The sequence below is a fragment of the Phocoena phocoena genome, chromosome 16, assembly GCF_963924675.1.
Source record: "Phocoena phocoena chromosome 16, mPhoPho1.1, whole genome shotgun sequence".
NCBI classification, from domain to species: domain Eukaryota; kingdom Metazoa; phylum Chordata; class Mammalia; order Artiodactyla; family Phocoenidae; genus Phocoena; species Phocoena phocoena.
The window spans coordinates 72,114,784-72,137,032 of NC_089234.1; the positions used below are offsets into that span (position 1 = coordinate 72,114,784).

The 22,249-nt window shown below is 38.0% G+C and overlaps 1 protein-coding gene across 1 annotated transcript in view; it reads right to left on the reverse strand.

Moving 5' to 3' along the window:
* PHYHIPL (phytanoyl-CoA 2-hydroxylase interacting protein like) overlaps positions 1 to 21,964 on the reverse strand; it is a 98,291-nt gene extending 76,327 nt beyond the window's left edge. Inside the window, exon 1 of the mRNA XM_065894988.1 lies at positions 21,859 to 21,964. Coding sequence (XP_065751060.1) covers positions 21,859 to 21,964 — 106 coding nt within the window. The remainder of the gene's footprint in view (positions 1 to 21,858) is intronic.
* Positions 21,965 to 22,249: the final 285 nt, after the last annotated feature.

A 22,249-nucleotide genomic window follows, 5' to 3' on the forward strand; every position in this document is an offset into this window, starting at 1 on the left:
CGAACTGCTGGGATTGGCTGACGACTGACGGCGCCCTGACTCGAAGACCCCCATCACCCTCGCCGAGCCCAGGGTAACGCTGCAGGTAGCGGGTAAGTCCATCTCATTTCTGGTGGGCACAGGGACTACCTATTCGGTCCTGCCTACCTATTCTGGGCCAGTTTCTCCTTCCCAGATCTCGGTCATGGGTATTGATGGCAAACCATCCTTCCCACTCCAGACTGGCCCACTTCCATGTCATATCGAAGGACTCCCTTTTACTCATTCCTTCTTAGTCATACCATCCTGCCCAGTTCCCTTGCTAGGCCGAGATGTCCTTTTCCACTTAGGGGCCTCCCTCCAGCTGGTTAGACTTGACCCTAAGGTCCCCTCCTCCCAACTCCTGCTTCCTCTTCTCAGTCTGTCTCTAGAACCCTCCCCCTCCTATTCCCCTCTTCCAGCCACACCGAACCCAATCAATCCCCAAGTCTGGGATACTTCTAAGCCCATAATAGCAACACACCATTCCCCCGTCCTCATCTGCCTAAAGGACCCCTCCAAATTTCCATCAAGATCCCAATTTCCCAGCTCTGAGACTCACCTTAGAGGCCTACAACCTATTATCACCAGACTCCTAAACCAGGGACTCCTTATCCCCACTGACTCTCCCTGCAACACCCCCATTCTGCCTGTCCGCAAGGCCTCTGGGGATTATCGCCTGGTCCAGGACCTCCGACTAATCAATGAGGCCATAATTCCTCTCCACCCAGTAGTACCAAACCCATACACCTTGCTCTCCCATATCCCCCCATTCACAACCAACTTTACGGTTCTGGATCTCAAAGATGCCTTTTTCACTATCCCCCTATATCCCGACTCCTATTTCCTCTTCGCCTTTACCCAGACGGATTCGGATACTCATACTTCCAGTCAGCTCACCTGGACAGTTCTTCCCCAGGGCTTCCGTGACAGTCCTCACCTCTTTGGTCAGGCGCTGGCACGGAACCTCACTTCCTGCTCCCTTACCCCCAGCACACTCCTTCAATATGTAGATGACCTCCTCCTTTGTAGCCCGTCTCTCAGCCTCTGAAGACAACACACTGCATATCTTCTTAATTACCTTGGCTCTCGCAGTTATCGGGTCTCCCCAGCCAAGGCTGTTATCTGTATCTTCTGTAACCTACCTGGGGCTCCACCTTACCCCTACCACAAAAGGTCTAGCAGCCGATAGCACCCGGATTATCCGTGAACTCCAGCCTCCAGAAACAGCAGAACAAATTCTCTCCTTTTTGGGCCTTATAGTATTTTCCCCTAACTTTGCTCTCCTCGCTAAACCCTTATATCTAGCTGCTAAAGAAACCCCTCAAGGACCCCTCACCTCTCCTTCCGCCGTTCGACAGGCCTTTCTCACCCTCCATAACGCTCTGATATCTTCTCCTCCCCTTTCTCTGCCCAACCCAAACCGACCTTTTCACCTTTTTGTGGATGAATGGGCCGGAATAGCCACTGGACTCCTTGCCCAGCCTGTAGCGCCTTCCTACTGCCCCGTGGCTAACCTCTCCAAACAGCTAGACCCAACCATTCGGGGATGGCAACCATGCCTTCAGGCCCTAGCAGCAGCAGCCAAACTGACCAAACAAACACTCAAACTGACTCTGGCCCACCCACGAACCGTGTTTTCCTCCCACCGGCTGGTCGACCTCCTAGGCCACAAGTCTCTCTCCCTCCTGGGCCCCTCCCGCATCCAGGAGTTCCACCTACTATTCATTGAAAACCCAGCTGTTTCTCTTGATCTCTCCCCTCTCCTGAACCCGGCTTCCCTCCTGCCTATCTCTGGCACCAGGGGTTTTCCATCCCATTCCTACCCTCATGTCATAGAAGCCTTCAAACCACTGAGAGACGGACTCTTTGACACCCCTCTTTCAAACCCAGACCGCACCCTCTTCGTAGATGGCAGCTCAATACTCGGTGCTGACGGACGCTGACGGGCAGCCTATGCAGTGTTAACTATCTCAACTATTCTCGAGGCTAACAGCCTCCCAGAAGGGACAACCTCTCAAAGGGCTGAACTGATAGCACTAACGCGGGCCCTCGACCCCTCTAAGGGCCAAAGGGCCATCTTTCTCCCTATGGTCGCAGGCATTTCCCTCACCTCCTCTCTCGTTGCTGCGGGCATCAGGGGAGGAGCCCTAACACACAGTGTACCTAGAACAGAAACTCCAGCTAGCCATCGAGGCTTCTGCCACCTCCATCACCTCCCTCCAGCGCCAGATCACCTCAGTAGCCCGAGTTGCCCTCCAAAATCGACGAGCCCTGGATCTCCTGACGGCCGACAAAGGAGGTACCTGCCTCTTCCTACGGGAGGAATGCTGCTATTACATCAATGAAACAGAACTCGTTTAAGACAACGTAAACGCCCTCCATCGCTTAAGAGAAGAACTCCAACGCAAACACCAACAGTCCGCCTCCCCAATTCCCGATTGGTGGCAATCCACCCTCTATACCTGGCCAATACCAATCTTAGGCCCCTTAATTCTCATCTGTATCTTGTTCATGCTTGCTCCCTGTTTTCTTAGGTTCCTTCGCAGGTGCATGGAGGAAGTCTCTCGGGTGGCCACAAACCAAATGCTCCTCGGCCCTTACACCTTGCTTCCTACAGAACCCCCCACTGGTCTGTCTCCCTTAAGCCTCGCACCTCTGGTCGCCCAACTCCCCTTTCAACGCCCCCATTCAGCAAGAAGTAGCCATAGATCAGAACGCCGCCCCATTACACCAAAGATGTCGGGAATGTCGGGATGTAAGGCCAACTGGCCCGAGGCAGGGGAATGCAATCAGACTCACAGGTTGCATCAGACCGAAACTTTCCAGACCACCCAGTTCCAGGAACTGACCTGGGGACTTTCCACCCAGCCCAGCCTGCCTGCCTTTCGAGGGGCAGGACTAACGGTCCCAAGACTGATGCAACCGGCACCAGATATTGCCACGATACCCGAAGAGACCACCAAATAAGGAATAACCTGCGCCCTCCCGGATTCACCACACCCCTTTCCCTTCTTCCCCTATAAATTCTGCCCAAACCCTCGCCCGGGTGCGACTTCTCTGGCCCCTTTCTCTCAGACCAGTGAACCTCGCCTGGGAGCATTCCCAAATAAAGCTTGTTTAAGCTCTCCCCCGTTTCTTGGTGCCGTTCCTTACAAATACCATATGGTATCACTTATATGTGGAATCTAAAATATGACACAAATAAACTTATCTGTGAAACAGAAACAGACTCACACATATAGAGAACAGACTTGTGGTTGTCAAGGGGGAGAGTGGGTGGGGGGAATGATGGATTGGGCGTTTGGGATTAGCAGATGCAAAATATTATATACAGAATGGATAAACAACAAGGTCCTACTGTATAGCACAGGGAACTATATTCAATAAAACAATGATAAAGAATATGAGAAAGAATATATGTATATACATATACATATATATATAAAACTGAAGCACTTTGCGGTATACCAGAAACTAACACAACACTGTAAATCAACTATACTTCAATAAAATAAATTAAAACAAAACAAAAAAGAAATCTAAGACAATAAAAATAAAGGAAAGGTAATCTATATTCATAGATTGAAATAATTTTGTTAAAAGGTTCACACTATGCAAAGCAATCTGCAGATTCAATGCATTCCCTATGAAAATATCAATGGCATTTTTCACAAAAATAGAAAAAAAAAGTCCTAAAATTTACATGGAATCACAAAAGAATTTGAGTAACCAAAGCAATCTTGAGAAAGAACAACAAAGCTGGAAGCATAATGCTCCCTGATTTCAAACCATATAACAAAGCTATAGAGATCAAAATAGTATGATATTGAGCATAAAAAGACACAGATCAATCGAACAGCATACAGAGCCCAGAAATAAACGCATGCATATACTGTCAATTAATTTATGACAAAAGGGCCAACAATATACAGTCAGAAAAAGACAGTGTCTTCCATAAATGCTGTTGGCAAAATGGACAGCCTAAACTACTATCTTTAACCATACATAAAAAGTAACTCAGAATGGATTAATGACTTGAATGTAAGACCTGAAACCCTAACACTTTACAAGAAAACATAGGCTGTAAGCACCTTGAGAGCCATCTTGACAAGGATTTTTTTGATTTGGTAATAGAGGCAAAAATAAATAAGCAGGACTACATCAAACTAAAAAGCTTCTGGGAATTCCTTGGTGGTCCAGGGGTTAGGGCTCTGCACTTTCACTGCCAAGGGCCTGGGTTCAATCCCTGGTCAGGGAGCTAAGATCCCACAAGCCATGCAGAGCATCCAAAAATAAATAAACCTTCTTCACAGCAAAGAAAACTATCAACAAAATAAAAAACACACTGTACTGAATGGGAGATAAAACCTGCAAATCATATATTTGATAAGGTATCTGATAAAATATATAAAAAACTCACAAAGTTCAATAGCAAAACAATAAACAATACAAATTAAAAATGGGCAGAGAGTCTCAATAGGCATTTTTCTAAAGAAGACATACAAATATCCAAGAGGTACATGAAAAGATGCTCAATATTACAATTCATCAGGGAAATGAAAATCAAAACCATAATGAGATATTGCCTCACATCTGTCAGAATGGTTATTATCAAAACGACAAGAAATAACACGGGTTTGTGAGGATGTGGAGAAAAGGGAGCTCTTGGGCACTGTTGGTAGGAATGCAAATTGGTGTAACCACTATGGAAACAGTACTGAGACTCCTCAAAAATTAAAAATAGAAATACCATATGATCCAGCAATTCCATTTCTGAGAATTTATCTGAAGAAAACAAAACCACTAATTCAAAGAGATACATGCATCACCATGTTCATTGCATTATTTACAATATTCAACACATGGAAACAACCTAAATGTCCATCAATGGATGAGTGGATAAAGAAAATGTGTGTACACACACACACAGACACACGGTGGAATATTATTCAGCCATAAAAAAATGAAATCTTGCCATTTGCATCAACATAGATGGATTATGAGGGCATTATGCTTAGTGAAGTAGATCTGATAGAAAACAACAAATACTATATCTCACTTTTATGTGGAATCTAAAAAAACAAAAACAAAAAGCAAACAAACAAAAAACTGACTGTAGTTAACACTCTATTGCATATTTGAAAATAGCTAGATCAGGACTTCCAAGGTGGTCCAGTGGTAAAGAATCCGTCTTACAATGCAGGGATGCAGGTTCAATCCCTGGTCAGGGAACTAAGATTCCACATGCTGCCAGGCAACTAAGCCTGTGTGCCACAACTACTGAGCTTGTGCTCAACTAGAGAGCCTGCATGCCACAAACTACAGAGCCCACGCACACTGGAACTCGGGCGACACAACTACAGAGGCCACGCACCCTGGAGCCCACAGGCCACAACTAGAGAGAGAGAAAAGAAAAAAAAAAACAACCCATACGCCCTAACTAGAGAGAAGCCCAAGCACCACAACAAAGAGCCCGCGCCGCAATGAAAGATCCCACATGCCTCAGTGAAGATCCCACATGCTGCAACTAAGACCAGATGCAGTAAAAAATAAATATAATAAATAATATGATAAAATCTAAAAAGCAAAAGAAAGTAGCTAGAGCTTGAAAGTTCTCATCACGAGAAAAAAATTATAACTAAGTATGGTGATGGATGTTAACTGGACTTATTTTGTGATCATTTTCCAATATATACAAATATGAAATCATTACATTGTATTCCTGAAACTAATATAATGTTATGTCAACTATACCTCTATAAAATACATTTAAGGAATGTTTTTGATGGTAAAGAATACTTAATTATGTTATGTAATCTTAATATCCACCTTTGAACATTGCGTGGATTTATACAGCTATACCTTGCTATATAAAGCAAGATGTGTAAAAACAGAATATAATAAAAATTCACTCTTAAAACTTTTTTTGATCCTGTACTCCTATACAAAAAAGCGCTGAGAGTGTACTCATAAGTGCAGGTATTTCTTCATAAATTATACACAAATACTACTGTACGAAATATACAGTCATCCCTTGGTATCTGAAGGAGACTCATTCCAGGACCCACTGCAGATATCAAAATCCACAGATGCTGAAGTCCCAGAGTCAGCCCTCTGTATCCGAGGTTTCACATCTGGGATTCAACCAACTGGATGGTATAGAACTGTAGTATTCATTGAAAAAAATATGTGTGTAAGTGGACCTGTGTAGTTCAAACCTGAGTTGTTCAAGGGTCAACCGTATTACAAACATTAAAGATTAAGGACAAAATAGAAATTTAAAATAATAAAATACATGTTAAAAAATTTTTATTACTAAAGTATATGAGTATTGTGTTATTTTGATAATCTGTTTTAATATTTTGTGACATAGCAATTCAAATGACAACCTCTAAACTTGACTTATTTTTTACCTGTTTTGAGGGCTGTCACATTTGCAAAAGATATCACACAAGAATGGGTACATCAGAATGGAGAAAGTGCATCAGTAGGTGCCTTACTAAATATTAAATTTTTTTTTATTTCTCAATTCCATACACCAATCATATAAAGGCACCCCAGGCACATACAGTATAGATGACAGTTTGATATACCAAGTACTAATCTATATAAGTAAAATTAATCGAACTTATTTTTTCTTATATTAGATAAGATAAAAATAAATATTACTAGAACTTCTATTACTTTCTTCCATGGCCCAATTAATTATATGGTCATATAATTAATTGGGCCATGGAAGAAAGTAATAGAAGTTCTAGTCAAAGCATTCATACACAATATACCCATAGCATTTACACAACACTCTTGAAAGTCCTTACATTGTAGAAACAAACCATATAACTTTCCCATAAAAAGTAGCAGAGTATAACAGAAAAATGGAAGTAAGCCATTTGCAGACTCTTAATGATAATACAGGACTGTGAAAGTCATTTTAAAAGCAACTAAAGTAAATTTTGACACCATAATAAATTATGATACCTTATACTGTTAGTATAATAACTTAAGTCAATGCAAAAATTTTACAAAACTACTTTTCAATTTAACAAAAACTATTCTGGGTAAAAATCCCTCTTCTCCTTTCTGCTTTCTTACATCATCACACTTCGCTTTCTTAGGAGTCATTTTTTAGTTAAAAGCAATGTTTTTGACATTTCACAAGAGTTCTGTGTGCTCAAAGAAAAAAATTAAAGAAATGTTGATAGAAATACTGGGCAAAAAACTTTGCAAACTCATAGGTAAGTGATACAAATGCAGCATTCTAGAGTGTTTTTGAAATTTAACTATCAGCACAGTAACAATTTAGCTATCTTTGACATGGCCTATAAATAGATGAAGATAAAAATGTTATATCTTTGTATTTCCAATGTCTACTATTTACTTTCCCTCATAAAAATTTCAGAAATAATTTAACAAAGCATAGTTTAAGACAATTTAGTTGGTATTACATCTCACTGTCATTTTGCCCTTCTGTCAAATTTTTCAGAAGGAAACAGAACACTAGAGAAACGGCAGCAAGCACTATTGTGGTTGATAAATGTGTTTTGTAAGTTTAGATTTCATATTTTGGATTTTCTTAAAGGACAGCATATCTGCATTTTAAAGTGTAATGAATATAAGTAAGTACCCACACATACATACATTTTGTTTGTGCTAAATATCATCATGCATGTATCCAGGAAAATACATTTAATTTTTTTCATTAAAATATTAATACATTATAATGAAACTAAGTGGTCTTTGTATGTAAAAAAATTTAAATAGTAATATATTAATACTAAAAGCAAAAACACTGGTAAAAATATTTTTCAAATTACTGTGAAATCAGTGAAGAAAAAGTTCAGTGACTGCTGACCCATATGAAGCTTTTAGAAATATTTGTGAAGCTCTTAAAAATATTTATATAAATGAAGATACACTTCTACAATACATAGTGCAGAATAAAAATTCTGTTAGAGGTGGCTAGATTGTATTTGGAACATTTTTCATTATTTCAACCTCAAATTTTATTACTGTAAATTTTATGATTATGATTTGAATGAATAAAGCTTTTAGCAAAACAAACAGTGCAAACAGCAAATTCCAGAATCACTGCCTTTTTAGTCATTAGGCTTTCCTGTTTTTATTTTTCTTTAATCAATAAAAATAACAACCAAAAAAGCATAGCAAGCTCCAGGGAAATTAATATTGGACATACTGAACTGTACTAAAATATGTAAAAATAGGCTCAAATACGCAACCTTAGCACAGCTCGAAAAAGTTATACAAAAATTATATGTATTAAAATGGTAGGTTTACCTAAACTCATACCAAAAAATTTGCAAAGAACAAAAATTAAGTGAAAAAATGTCTTATTTAGGCTAGCATTCAATACATACCATAGCAAACATTAAATTTAGTAGGTTCGAAGTCAAAAGAAAATCTTGGAAATACAGGTTCAGTATGAAAGTTTTAGAAATAGCTTTGGTGAAGATTTTAGTTTCTGCAGGCTCAAGTGTTTACTTTATGCACTGTAGACTGTTGTCAAGGAGGGAAAAATGAGTCCAGTGTATTTCCACAGTAAGCACAGAAAATCATATACTTAACTCTCTTTCCAGTGGATATAAGGAAGAGAAATCTATCAAGTATAGAGCTTAGGTCAATTGTATTTCCTCCATGTTAACTGCCCAAAATAACTACTCCCAAGCCAAATGTAATTATATAAAAGTAATTAATTTTCAAATGCTTCTTTTAGACACCACAAAAAAGGACACCAACATTTGAATTTATTCATTCTAATGAGCAGTTCAACAATTTGGCATGAGTCTAAAAGACTGACTAGAAGATGAAGGAAAAAACACTTGATAAAGGAGCAATAGAAAACAGCTTGAAAAGGACTACCAAATTCCATCTTTATCCTCAAACGCACTCCCTATGAGACATAGATAGATACTTCTAACAGCCTCCTGGATGTTTCCATCTAGGTATTCCACAAATATCTGAAACCTAGCTTGTCCAGAAAAGACTTTAATAGCTTGTTAACAAGGCTTCGCCTTCACATTCACTCCAACCAACAATTACTACTTTATTTACTGGCATCAAAATGTACCCAATCTCCCAATCTAGAAAATTTAGCCATCAACAACAACTCCTTTTTCACGTCTCACACTTCCAATTTAATCACAAAGTCAACAGATTTTTACTTCAAAAATGTTATTCAATTCCACCCCCAATTTTTATCTTCTTTTTCTTAACAATCCTATTATCTATAACTGCCCTGTAAGTGGTTAGATTCCTGAGCTCAATATCCCAGTTCATTCCTCAAATGAGTATATTTATTAAAACAAAATATGCAATGTCTCTTCCTTACCTAAGAACTTCTTTGGTCGTGCTACCTACTGCAGTGGTTCTCCAAGTGTGGTCTCCGAATCACCAACATCAGCATCACCTGGAAACTTGTTAGAAATGCAAATTCTTGGGCTCCACCCCAGAACTAAAGGATCAGAAACTCTAGGGGGTGGGGCGGAGCAATCTGTTTTAAGAAGCCCTCTTGGTGATAAATGTTGAGATCCCATTGTTTAAGTTGGTTCTGACAAATTATTTATTTATTTTTAACACAAAGGTGATTAAGATGTTCAGCAAGCATTATCATTTAATTTTCTTCTTAATTTTTGAACTATTTTGAAAACTGAATACAAATAGCATATATTAAATTGTGCTGTATCATGTGATTTGGGTTAAACATCAAAATAAAATTTGCCTGCTACTTCAGTGCACGAAATGGCACAATGTATAAAAAGGTTATGGCTCTGATCATGTTTCATGTTTGTTTTTTTAATTCAAATCAGCAAGTATATACTCAAGTAAAATTTTGCAAACAATATGTGTTTGCATGCAGTATTCAATTAGTTGCAGGCAAGGCTCAGGTGCATCTCTTTGTCCCTGCAGCTCAACAGGACAAATTAAATAGAAGGGCTTATTATGAATTTTGTGTACTTCTTGATGTCTGTGATAAAGTTATTCTAAGTTTGGGTTATAGTTACACTTTTTTCCAGTATAGGTTATGAAATAATTACCTATAAAACTAGAAATGGTTCCCTAGTTAAAAGCAGGAATGTTGAATAAATGTTAACATGGATGTATTGAGATTGATTTGGCTCAAGACGTCTCAAAGTCTTACTACTAATTAGTAACAGCTGATCTTTCAGCTAACATTTGGGAGCTCTCACCAAAGCTAAAACATGATGCCAAATTTCAATGACAGTCATCTGGTCAGTAGAATTTACATTGTAGTGATAAATTTTAAATGATAAATTTTCATTGGGTTTCATACGTCAAGGTTTGCAAATAAAGATACCATCTGCTTTCCAAAAGTTTGCTTTATGTCACTTCACTTTTACGAAATATCTACACTAGTACCTGATTTTGCCAACCAAAAAAAATCCAAAGAGGATTTTTTCCCTTCTACAAAAAGAGGCAAAAAGCAAAGAATAGCTTTCAGCGTTTGTTTTGCAGGGAGCCATTATTGAGGCAGTGTGCATCCCAAACCAGGAGAGCTGCACCGCCAAGTTCCCTCCCTGGTAACTACACTCTGAATCTCAGCATCAAGCCTCCAGAGCTCTGAACTGTGTCTGTGAGCATCTGTGCTTTATCTGGATTTATTTTGTGCATCATTAGCAAGATGTGTCCTAAGGTAACTGCTTCTTCACTTTACACCATTTTGGCTTACTAAAGCTTTCAGAAGAAAGCTCTACTTTTGGATATCGAGAGGAACCTGTAATGATACAGTCTTTGACAGGTTCCATAATTTTGAAAAAAAGTGTGCCTGAAGTTATTGTAAATCTAGGAATTAAAATAAAATGTGCTCAGAACAAAGTCACCATATTACCCATTAACAACAACAGCATATATGATTGGAGACAAATCTTATTAAATACTGCATGACAGTGTAACAAATATGTTAAATTAGTAAACTTATCAAAAAACTGAAATAAATATTTGCACATGTCTAAAAATGCAGAGAATACAATATTATTCATCACATATGCTTGATTAATTCAAATACTGAAATTATATAAAATCTTTCCAATTTAATGGCATTAGAATATGAATGTGGCAGATCTCTCCATTTACTTTTGTAGAAGTTTCTCAAATAGGTCAATTCAAGGATGCTAAAACAACACACAATGGACAAGACAATTTTAACGTCTACATCAGATTTTTACACATCATCAACTAAACTGTAAGAATTGTTGAGACAACTCTATTAAGGGAAGCAGGTAAAATTTTTAAAATCTCAGGAGTGGTAGCTCCTATAAAAGCTGTTGTCAGCTTTCATTAGGTAGCAACCTTTCACTAATAAGGACTGGATATTAAGATACTTCAAAATAACTTTGCCTCATCACATACAGACTATCATTTAAATTGATGGATTTTTCTCCTTTTTTTTTCTGAAGTTAGCTGTAATGTTACAGATAGAAAATTTCAAAATTCATTTTTTTCACACCAAACTTAGGTAGGTGTCCTGAAGCAAGGTATAAATATTTCAAAAGAAACAAATACTTTATTCATTAAAAATCCCTTTTATAAATCTTTCAAATGTAAATAATAGGCACACTAATATGATTATATAGCTTTGTAACAAGTTGAAAAACTCAAACTGACAAAACAGTCACAAACGTTACCAAGCTTATAAATGCAGATACAGTATCAGTAATGAAACTGATCCTTACAGTTAAGAGTCATCATCCAAGTAAATTAAATTAAGCTGTTCTGAAATTTTAAGAGATCAGTGCAAAAATATGAGCATTTAAAAATGTTGTCAATGAATATCTTAGAATATTATAAGATACATTATTTTTGCACTGAACAATGAAAAAATGAACTGATGGATGAATCAATTCTATCACTTCCCTCCAAAAGGATTTATTCAATTGGGACTTAATTTGATTCATTTTGAGGGAAAAAATCTTACTATTTCTCTAAAGTCTGAATCAATTTATTTTAAGAGTATCCTGAGAAGGCAAAATAAGTTTAAAAAAAAACATTATCATTTGCCACTAATCTGTATGAACCAGAATTTCCTAGGGACAATGCAATAAAAATAAAATTCAGAAATAAAGTGGATGCTGAGGCTGATATTAAATAACAATTTTCAAGTATAACTGCTAATTTTAATTTCTCACTTAATCGACTTAATTTGAAAAACGATGCATATTTGAAATTCCAGGATAAATGTATACTTATAAAATGCTACTTTTACTTGTTAGTTTTGTAAAATGTGGTATTTTTGTTTTAAAAGGTTTTCTACAAATTAGAAAATTTGAAATCTACTAATAACATTTCAAACTAGATAAATCCAAACTATAGATCATGGCATAATCTAGCTAGCCCTAACTAGCGTTTAGTTTATTTTCTCACAAGTAACACTTCTTTCCTTCAGCAATACTAAATGCTATGTATTCCTAGGACATACATGGTGTTATACCTTTATATACGCACTTACCCTGCCAGAAATGCCCATATCTCGCTTCTAGAAATTTTTTACTTTAATACCCAGAAAAAATGTTGCTTCTCTCTGTGAAGCCATCTGAGAGACTCAGGACAGAATTACCCACTTTTTCTTCTCTACTCTTATTTATTTTTTAACATCTTTATTGGAGTATAATTGCTTTACAGTGGGGTGTTAGTTTCTGCTTTATAACAAAGTGAATCAGTTATACATCTACATATGTCCCCATATCTCTTCCCTCTTGCATCTCCCTCCCTCCCACCCCTCTAGGTGGTCGCAAAGCACCGAGCTGATCTCCCTGTGCTATGCGGCTGCTTCCTACTAGCTATCTATTTTACGTTTGGTAGTGTATATATGTCCATGCCACTCTCTCACTTTCTCCCAGCTTACACTTCCCCCTCCCCGTATCCTCAAGTCCATTCTCTATAGGTAAGCATCTTTATTCCCATCTTGCCCCTAGGTCCTTCTGACCAATTTTTTTTTCTTTTTAGATTCCATATATATGTGTTAGCATACAGTATTTGTTTTTCTCTTTCTGACTTACTTCACTCTGTATGACAGTCTCAAGGTCCATCCACCTCACTACAAATAATTCAGTTTTGTTCCTTTTTATGGCTGAGTAATATTCCATTGTATATATGTGCCACACCTTCTTTATCCATTCATCTGTTGATGGACACTTAGGTTGCTTCCATGTCCTGGCTATTGCAAATAGAGCTGCAATGAACATTGTGGTACATGATTCTTTTTGAATTATGGTTTTCTCAGGGTATATGCCCAGTAGTGGGATTGCTGGGTCGTATGGTAGTTCTATTTTTAGTTTCTTAAGGAACCTCCATACTGTTTTCCATAGTGGCTGTATCAATTTACATTCCCCCCAACAGTGCAAGAGGGTTCCCTTTTCTCCACACCCTCTCCAGCATTTATTGTTTGTAGATTTTTTTATGGTGGCCATTCTGACTGGTGTGTTATCTCATTGTAGTTTTTTTTTTTTTCAGTACGCAGGCCTCTCACTGTTGTGGCCTCTCCCGTTGCAGAGCACAGGCTCCGACACGCAGGCTCAGCGGCCGTGGCTCACGGGCCCAGCCACTCCGTGGCATGTGGGATCCTCCCAGACTGGGGCATGAATCCACGTCCCCTGCATCAGCAGGTGGACCCCCAACCACTGCGCCACCAGGGAAGCCCCTCATTGTAGTTTTGATATGCATTTCTCTAATGATTAATGATGTTGAGTATTCTTTCATGTGTTTGTTGGCAATCTGTATATCTTCTTTGGAGAAATGTCTATTGAGGTCTTCTGCCCATTTTTGGATTGGGTTGCTTGTTTTTTTTGATACTGAGCTGCATCTACTCTTATTATATCCTTATCACAAATTATATTCATCTATTTAAATATATCATCTCCCTAATTGTCAGCAAATCCTTTGAATGCAGAATCCAAGTTACATTCCTTCTTGGGTCCTTTTCCCCCCTGTTCTTAATATAGACCCTAAGTTGTGATACATGTATAAACAGTAAAAATACCAGGCAAGTAAAAAAAACAGAAGGAAATAAAGTGTGAATATTAACTGGTTAAGTTTAGTACCTAAAAATTAACCTTTGAAAATGAATAGAATGGCACTGTCCTCTAGCTATTGTACTCAAAGTGAGGTCTGCAAACTATTTACCAGTCTGTGATGAGATAAATATAAAAATTAAGATTGAGCATTTAGAAACTTTTATAGGAATCTGACAGTAAGTTTTATGTCTGCTGAATCTTTTTGGATCTTTTAAATTTCATTTTTCTAATAATTCATTTTTATTGTATTTTTATAATGTCTAAGTGATAGACTGAATATTGAAAAAAACCCAACAAAATACAGATAGATTGGGAAGCAGTGTATGAAACTAGGGAAATAGAAAGATGAGTAAGATCTTGACTCTTTTTCAATGGGAATTTAATTTAGAAGGAAGAATATGATATACACATAAAATTTTATAATGTGTATCAATATAACTATCAGTATTTCTTAAAGTTCATGTTATCATCTTTGATACTTTAAAACATATTTGTTAATGGAGTTGTAAGCATACCTGGAAATACTAATGTATAACTAGTATTTCTTTCTAAATGATGTTTTAGTAAGAAAGCAGCCATAGACAATATATAAACACATGAGCATGGCTTTATTCCAGTAAAATTTTACTTTAAAACCTGGCAGCAGGTTTTTGGATTTGGCCCAAGGACTGTAACTTGCTGATCCCTGTTCTACATCATAGATATAACTCTAAAATGCAGTCATAAAGAACATATCACATACCTGATGCTCAAAAACTGTCATTTTTCTTTGCATTTATCAACAGCTTTAAAAACTTTAAAGACTGAGAGATTTACCAACATTCAGTCTTAGAGAAGGTAAGACACTATTTTTCAAGAAAAATCACAGTAAGTATATTGAAAAATACTTTGTGGCTTGTCTTTAATGGCATATGTCTAGGAAAGTTATAAGCCTTTCATACCATTATTAGATAGCAACACTCGCATAGGCTATAGAAAACAAAAAGACAGATTTATCTCCAGTAGTTGCCACTACCACTGCAACTAGTAGTGTATATGCAAAACTCCCACAACCCCTTTAAAATGAACCACAAACTTGGCCCAGATAGTCATAATATCACAAACAAAACTAACCACGATTCACAGTATGATGCTTTTTGTTCAACTCACATCTAGTGAGGGACTTCAAAATGTAGAGCACTTGTTTGCATTAACAAGCCTGGATCATAGATTTATTTCATCTTTGGGGTTCAAAATTGGCCTTCCCCAGGATGTGATAATTCCTTACCTTCAAGGGGTGAGACACAAAGCTCATCAGAGCTCTAAAACTTAAGTCAAATTCTAGACTTCCTTTTTCACCTAAGTTCTAGCCTCCCCAGTGAAATATATAGTTCTATGGACAATTCTCTTGCTCATTCTAGAACTCTTTTCCCCAGAACATAAGAGGAACTGCTAAAGGTTTAATATAAGTTTCCAAGGAAGTCTCTTACGTTAGATTTCAAATGTCTTAATGTACATGTTCTTTTCACTTTATACTAAATCCCTGTGAAAAGTCTCCGAAGACTCCAAAACTACCTTTATGCAGATGACTCAAAAATCTCTATTTCATAATCCTCTATAAGGTATCAAGTGGTTTAGTACTGATTCTCAAAATATTATCACTGGATGGTAAGTAGCCCTCAAGAGTGGGAATAGTGGGAATCAAGAAAAAGGAGAGTCTAAGAAGAATGTAAATGGGCTCTCTTGTGGGGATCCACATTGAAACAATAATGAGAAGGCAGTATATAATACTGTTCTGGGAATGATTTTTCTGAGAGGGAAGCACCCCTAGAAAAGGGCTAGGGACACATTTAGATGTCCACTGAGACCTAAAACTTGAGATGTAAAATACTGTCATCACAATGTCTAAATACTCTTTCCTTTCTCCTTCTTTTCATTCTTTCAATGATTCTTCAGATTTCCTAGACTTAAAACCCTAAAGTTACCCCCTGTCACTTTTTTTTTTTTTTTTTTTCGGTACGCGGGCCTCTCACTGTTGTGGCCTCTCCTGTTGTGGAGCACGGGCTCTGGACGCGCAGGCTCAGCGGCCATGGCTCACGGGCCCAGCCGCTCCACGGCCTGTGGGATCTTCCCAGACCGGGGCACGAACCCGTGTCCCCTGCATCGGCAGGCGGACTCTCAACCACTGCGCCACCAGGAAAGCCCCGTCACTTTTCATTTTGCTTGAAAATTCAATCAGTCACAAATTATTGGTAATTATTTTTAGATTTTTCTTATACCATTGCCACTCACTATCCTCCCATAGAGAACAGGCTGAGGCTGCCTATTTTTCTTGTTGAGACTCTTCAAATCTTCTAATACATTTCTGCTAGAAGTCCTCCCCCAATACTAATTTTACTTCTCAAATGTATGTGTATAAAATACAGTCTTCTTAATAAGACAGTTTAACTATTGTCTAGTAATAATAAAATACTTTAAACAGTTAAAAATGGGCAAATGCTTTACAGTAGTAAAGATAGAATTTAAATAATATATAAATAATAAAAAGATTATTTATAGAGAAAGTTAAAATAAATGTAAAACAAATCCAAGAAAGAGGCAAATTCTATAAGGAGAACTTAAATTATCCATTTAAGGGCAGAGAAGGAAAACCAAAAACTAGAAGGATCATGCTTACTGCAGTAACTGATGGCAGCCGCTGTTATTACCGAAGCCCAGGATAAAACATAAACGTCATCATGAAACTCTACTCACATAAGTTAAGGGAAAAATCAAGCTTAGGCCTAAAGAGAGGGAAACATCAGCAGCAATTTTTTTTTTTTTTTTAAGTGACTTGGAAGTTGCCTAGATAGTGTTCTATAGAGTGAATTTCTAACTGGCTTACTTACCTAGGCAAGAATGTTACCACTTACGACGTATCGGTCATTCTACCACTGGAGGGAGCCTGGTCACATATCCTTTGATGTGACTTTTACTCTAAAAACTTCCTGGTCTCCTCTGGGAATGAATCAGAACCTCTACCAAGAATATAAATTCGTTTAACATAATGTGATGGTTTTCAAGCTTTTTGCCTGTTTCTTTTAGTTTTTCTTTTCTTTTTGTTTTGTTTCATACTCACTAATGAAAATTTACAGCATCTCTATAGTCAAATCAGGGTCAAAGAAATGAACCCGGAGGTCACATGTGTTGGTATAGATCTATACTTAGAAAAAAATCATAAAGAAAACAATTGCTAAATCAAGAACAGAGAAGGGCTCTGATGCAAATACCTACCAAAGCAGGTATCAAGGTCACAAGGTACATGAAAAACAGCAAACAGTAGGTTCAAAATAGAAGCTGAAGATAGCTTTTAGGATTAATGCTGAGAAGGATATTACTGATGCAATAGAAAAATATAAGCAAAGGATAGAGTACTGTAACTGTGATTTTACTGTTCTTTTCAAATTCAGAATTTACAGTTTCCATTGACTACTCATGAAGTTGAAGTGACATAAGAAGGATTTACTATCTAAACAAAACACAACTGAAATTTTAAAAAAAGATCTAAACATTGGCCAAAAAATAAGAATTAAAAAGCAGTTCAACTCAAGAAGGTATGTGAAGAATAAGTCCATTAAAAATAATTATTATTCTCTATTTTGTTTCAAGAACTGTGAGAAATGGTATATAATACTTTACTGAATATCTCAGCAACCCTACAGGACTGACATTATTATACCCATATTACATGAGAAAGCTTGAGGCTAAAAAATGGTTAAGTAATTTGCCTAAGATAACATATCTATCAAGAGTAAATATTGTATGAGAGGTCTGATTCTAAAATGGTATTACCACCATGCTATTTGCATGTCAGTGAGACTGAGTAATGCCTACCTTACATTTTTGTACTATGAAAGGTAATAATTAAGGCTATTTGTCCTAGATGTCTGCTTTAGAAAATATCTCCAAGAATTATGTAATATAGCGTTGTGTTACTAAACACTCCTGTATTACCATGTTTCCAAAATTAAAATTTGTTTAATTCACACATCAATAAGCATAAAGAAGAAAGTCTCAACTGATTTATAATTTAAACAAATATGATAGAGTCCAAATTCAAAGGAATTTATCTTTTAAAATACGTTAAAAAAGAGAAAACCTTTTCCCTTTTCTTCCGCAAACTACTGGTAGACAAAGACAGGGAAATGTCAGCTTATGCCTGTGCAATTCCTTTAAAATGTGTTCCCTTGCTGACTAGCATCATACACTCCACAAACCATATCTAGGCAGTCATAAAATGCCCGAATCATGGAAATAATACTTATTAAAGCTAGAAAGCGTTGGGGGTGGATTAAATGCTATACAACAAATTAACTTTGTATTTTCTTCTTTACTATTATAACAAGAGTTCAGGGAGCTTGGATGCATATAAAGCAACATAAAGTTAAATCTTTCCTTCTCGGCAAGGAAATAAAGCTTCAGTATGTATATGCATGATGAGAAAAAATGAAGAGAAGTAACGTAGAATTCTGTGTGTGGGGTCAGAGCTGTTTTGTCGTGTCACAGGTCAGTGAGGGTCTGAAGTATCTATGTGAAGAAACAAACTGGAAATAAGTTCCCATATTACTAATGCTTCCCAATGACAACTTAATGTTTTTTCTTGGATTTTTTTTTGAAAAGCCACAATTAAAGTACATCATATATGCAACTTGAGGCTACTTCAGCACAGCAGAGGCGAATAATAGAAACACTCTTTTACTTACAACAGAGATTATAGAAACTACTAGATTTACAGCAGATCTTCAGAGGTTTCCTAATAGAAGTTGATCCAGAATCCTCATGTTGAACTACAAGTAACATCTAGGCAGGGCCATGTATTAGCAACCAAAGCACACATGCCTAGGATAAAAGCACACATGAGATAATGTGTGTGTATAAGAACCCTCTTGCTTAATTAAAAAATCCAATTATATGACCACTTGGACTCTATTCCATATTCTTCAGAGACTATTAAGTATTTTGAGGAACGATGAAAAAAGCATTGTGAATTGTTGCTAATAATGTAAATAGATTGTAAGAAAAAAGGCAAGTGACAGAAAAAAAAAAAACATAAAAGAGGAGATCCAGGGAAGCATAAGACATACAGTTATGTTTACCAGCAGCTACAGATCTTAGTTGATGCAATATGCAAAACATTATAAAATTAAAAATGTCTATCAGTGGAGAAGGTAAAAGGAAATGTTTATTAAACAATCATATGATACTTTCTCTTATTCTACTTTATTCCACTTCTAAGGAATTAATATTGCTCTAATTTTTCCCATCATCAGATTAATATTAGGTAAAATAAAGTAAGTAAAGAGCAAACAAGACAAATCTATTTCTATAATAAAATTCTGAAAGTATAGCACTTATTATGTACTTAAGCACATAATAGATCTACCACATACTAATTTTTCTGTTATATATTTTCAACAGTAAAATAATGAGACCTGAGAAGAAGTGAAAGTAAGGGAGTGAAGGAAGCAAATGCATCTAGCTGAAAATTTCTCAATATAAAATTATGATAAATAAGATCTGGTTGAAAAACAATGCAGCATTTAAAAATTGTTCTGTAAAAATAACCATATCACCTTCTCTAAATTATTCCTATGACACCAACTTAACATTTTTGGATTTGACATATAGAGTCACAAAATGAAAAGTTAGGCATTTAACAACATCTTTACACTAGCTATTTTCAAATTTTACACATCTTTTAATAGAAGAGTTAGCCCTCTGTATTTGTTGGCATAAGCTATTTTATACAATGAAACCCTATTTAATTAATCTGTGTTGACTCAGAACTCTGCAAATAAGTATTAATTTTCATAGATACTGCCTAGTGCCAATACCCCCCCATTAAATGTTACATAATTTGCTCATTTTGCAAGGATTAGTAATGTGAACTAAAACAACTAAAAAATATTACCAAAATAAAATAACTTCTACTCTAGGAGAAGAGACCATGGTAAATGCAGCACATTAATTTTTGTACTCTGCATTATTAACTCTGTAAAGGTCATTTTTAAAACTTTATTTTTCTTAGTATCTTTGAAACAGGTGGTAAATGCAATTTTAAGTATTGATTACTGGCTTCTGAGGAGCAACCATGAATTGCCCATTTCCAATAACTACAGTAATGAGCTTTTGATAAATCACTTAAGTAAATGAAAATAAAATCTGTCTTTATTTTATTAGATTCTGGTTTTCTGTCAAACCAGTCTAGGAAAATAAAAATATTTACAGTGGTAACATTACAGAAAGTCATTTCACAAAAGTATAAACAAACCCATAGGACTACAGGACTTCCTATGTGCTATGTTAAAAATAATCTGTATAGTCTAATAATGTAACCTTATATATGGAATACCAAAACAATGAATCTTTTTAATGCCATAAATATGTGCACTTAATACTATGGTGACCAAAACAATTTAAGGATAAAGAAAATATAAGCAGCTTTTGCAAGAATATTTATTATCCATACTACACCTGTTTCAGAATTATTTAAAGAGACTCTGGCTTCAAAGAGCAATTAATCAAAGACCCATTGTCCTAAATTTGTTATTAAACGGAAACTCGGTGTTCAGTTGACCTAAACCGTACTGTATAGCAACGCCTAACCAAGTTATTACTATTTAAATGGACTGGAAACAAAACCTCTGCTCTCTACTTGGATTACATACTGATCAATTTTATGACCTTATTGTGAGTATATATCTACATAACCTTGGCTAAAAAACCATTTTAAAATCATCGTCTCTATATACAGTTAAACATTAATTTCATGTATAGCCAAAACTGTTCAGGATCATCTTGACAACACATAAATTGTTTTTCCTTTGTCACATGTATAATTTTTACAATTATTAGGCCAATCAGTACGAATCAGATGACTTCTTTACAAATGAAGTTTTTTTCCGCATTACTGAAATAGCACTGACTCTCCAACTAATACAGAAGCAGTGTGACTACCCGTGCTGCACGTAGTACCGGTTTCTCTCTTTAACGCTCAGACCGACGTTTAATCAATGTCCTTCTTCAGGAGACTGCCAACTTTAACAACAGAATAAGCGGTATAATATCAAGACACAATGGCGAGTACTCGCCCCGTATTCTGAATCACGGCAGATGTACGAGGCCACTTCCTTCACAGATTTTTGACAGTTTCTGAATCACAGCCCCAAACGGCGAAACTGGTGGCTGTCCGTGGTGCTGAAATGCACTCTTTTTCTGCCCCCTCACTGAAAAAACTGTCACCCCCATCCCATTTTGAGAGGATAAAAAGACTTCTAAATGTAGATGTTCGAAAAAGGAACTGTTAAGTTTCTGGGCAGAGACCGCTAACTAGTGTGTGTGCGGGGAGAGGCGGCGGGGCGAGCAGGCTGGAAACCCCTGAGGGCATCTCCCCTTCGACGCCGGGAGACCCAGGACTGCGGGACTGCGGCAAAGATCAAAAGCGCCGCGTCCCGCGCGGGAGCCGCGGGAGGGAACGGCGCCCTCGCGAGGGCAGCCCTCGGCCGGGGCCAGGCGGGCGAGGCCGGCGAGGGGCGCCGAGGCCGGGGACGACGGCGACTCTCCCCGCCAAAGCGCGAGCCCCGGGGTGCTTTTGTTTTTGGGGTCTGAGGGGCGGGAGGGGTGGACGAAGGGGAGCCCCCACCGACATTCATTTGCACAGGTGGGACAACAAAAGACCCTGCCGCCCGGGCGGGCAGGGGCGGCTGAGCCAGAGCGGCCGCGGTGCCTGGCCGTGGGCTCGACCCCCCCTCCTCACCGTCCCGGCCACTCTTACCGTCCCGGTCGCACAGCTGAATGGCCTCCAGGCTGAGGTTTTTGATCACCTCCTCACAGGGGCTGGTGGGGCTGCTAAGGGCATGATCCAGGCGCGGTACCTCCATTTTTCCAACCCCCTTCTCACGTCTGCCTGCTTCGTATCCAGGCTCTCTCCGCGGACCGTGTGAGAGAGAAGGGAGGGAAAGGGAAAAGGAGTGGCGGAGGAAGGGAGGAGGCCTGGGACGCGGCACCGAGGGGCCGAGGCGACGGCAGTGGCGGGAGCTCCACTGAGCGTGCGGCTCTGAGAGGCCGAGACAGACCCGGCGCGAGAGCGGGAGGCGGCGCGCTCCCGGCGGGGAGAGAACGCGGCGCGCGGGGAACGTGAGGGAGAAGGCACGGGGCGCGCACGC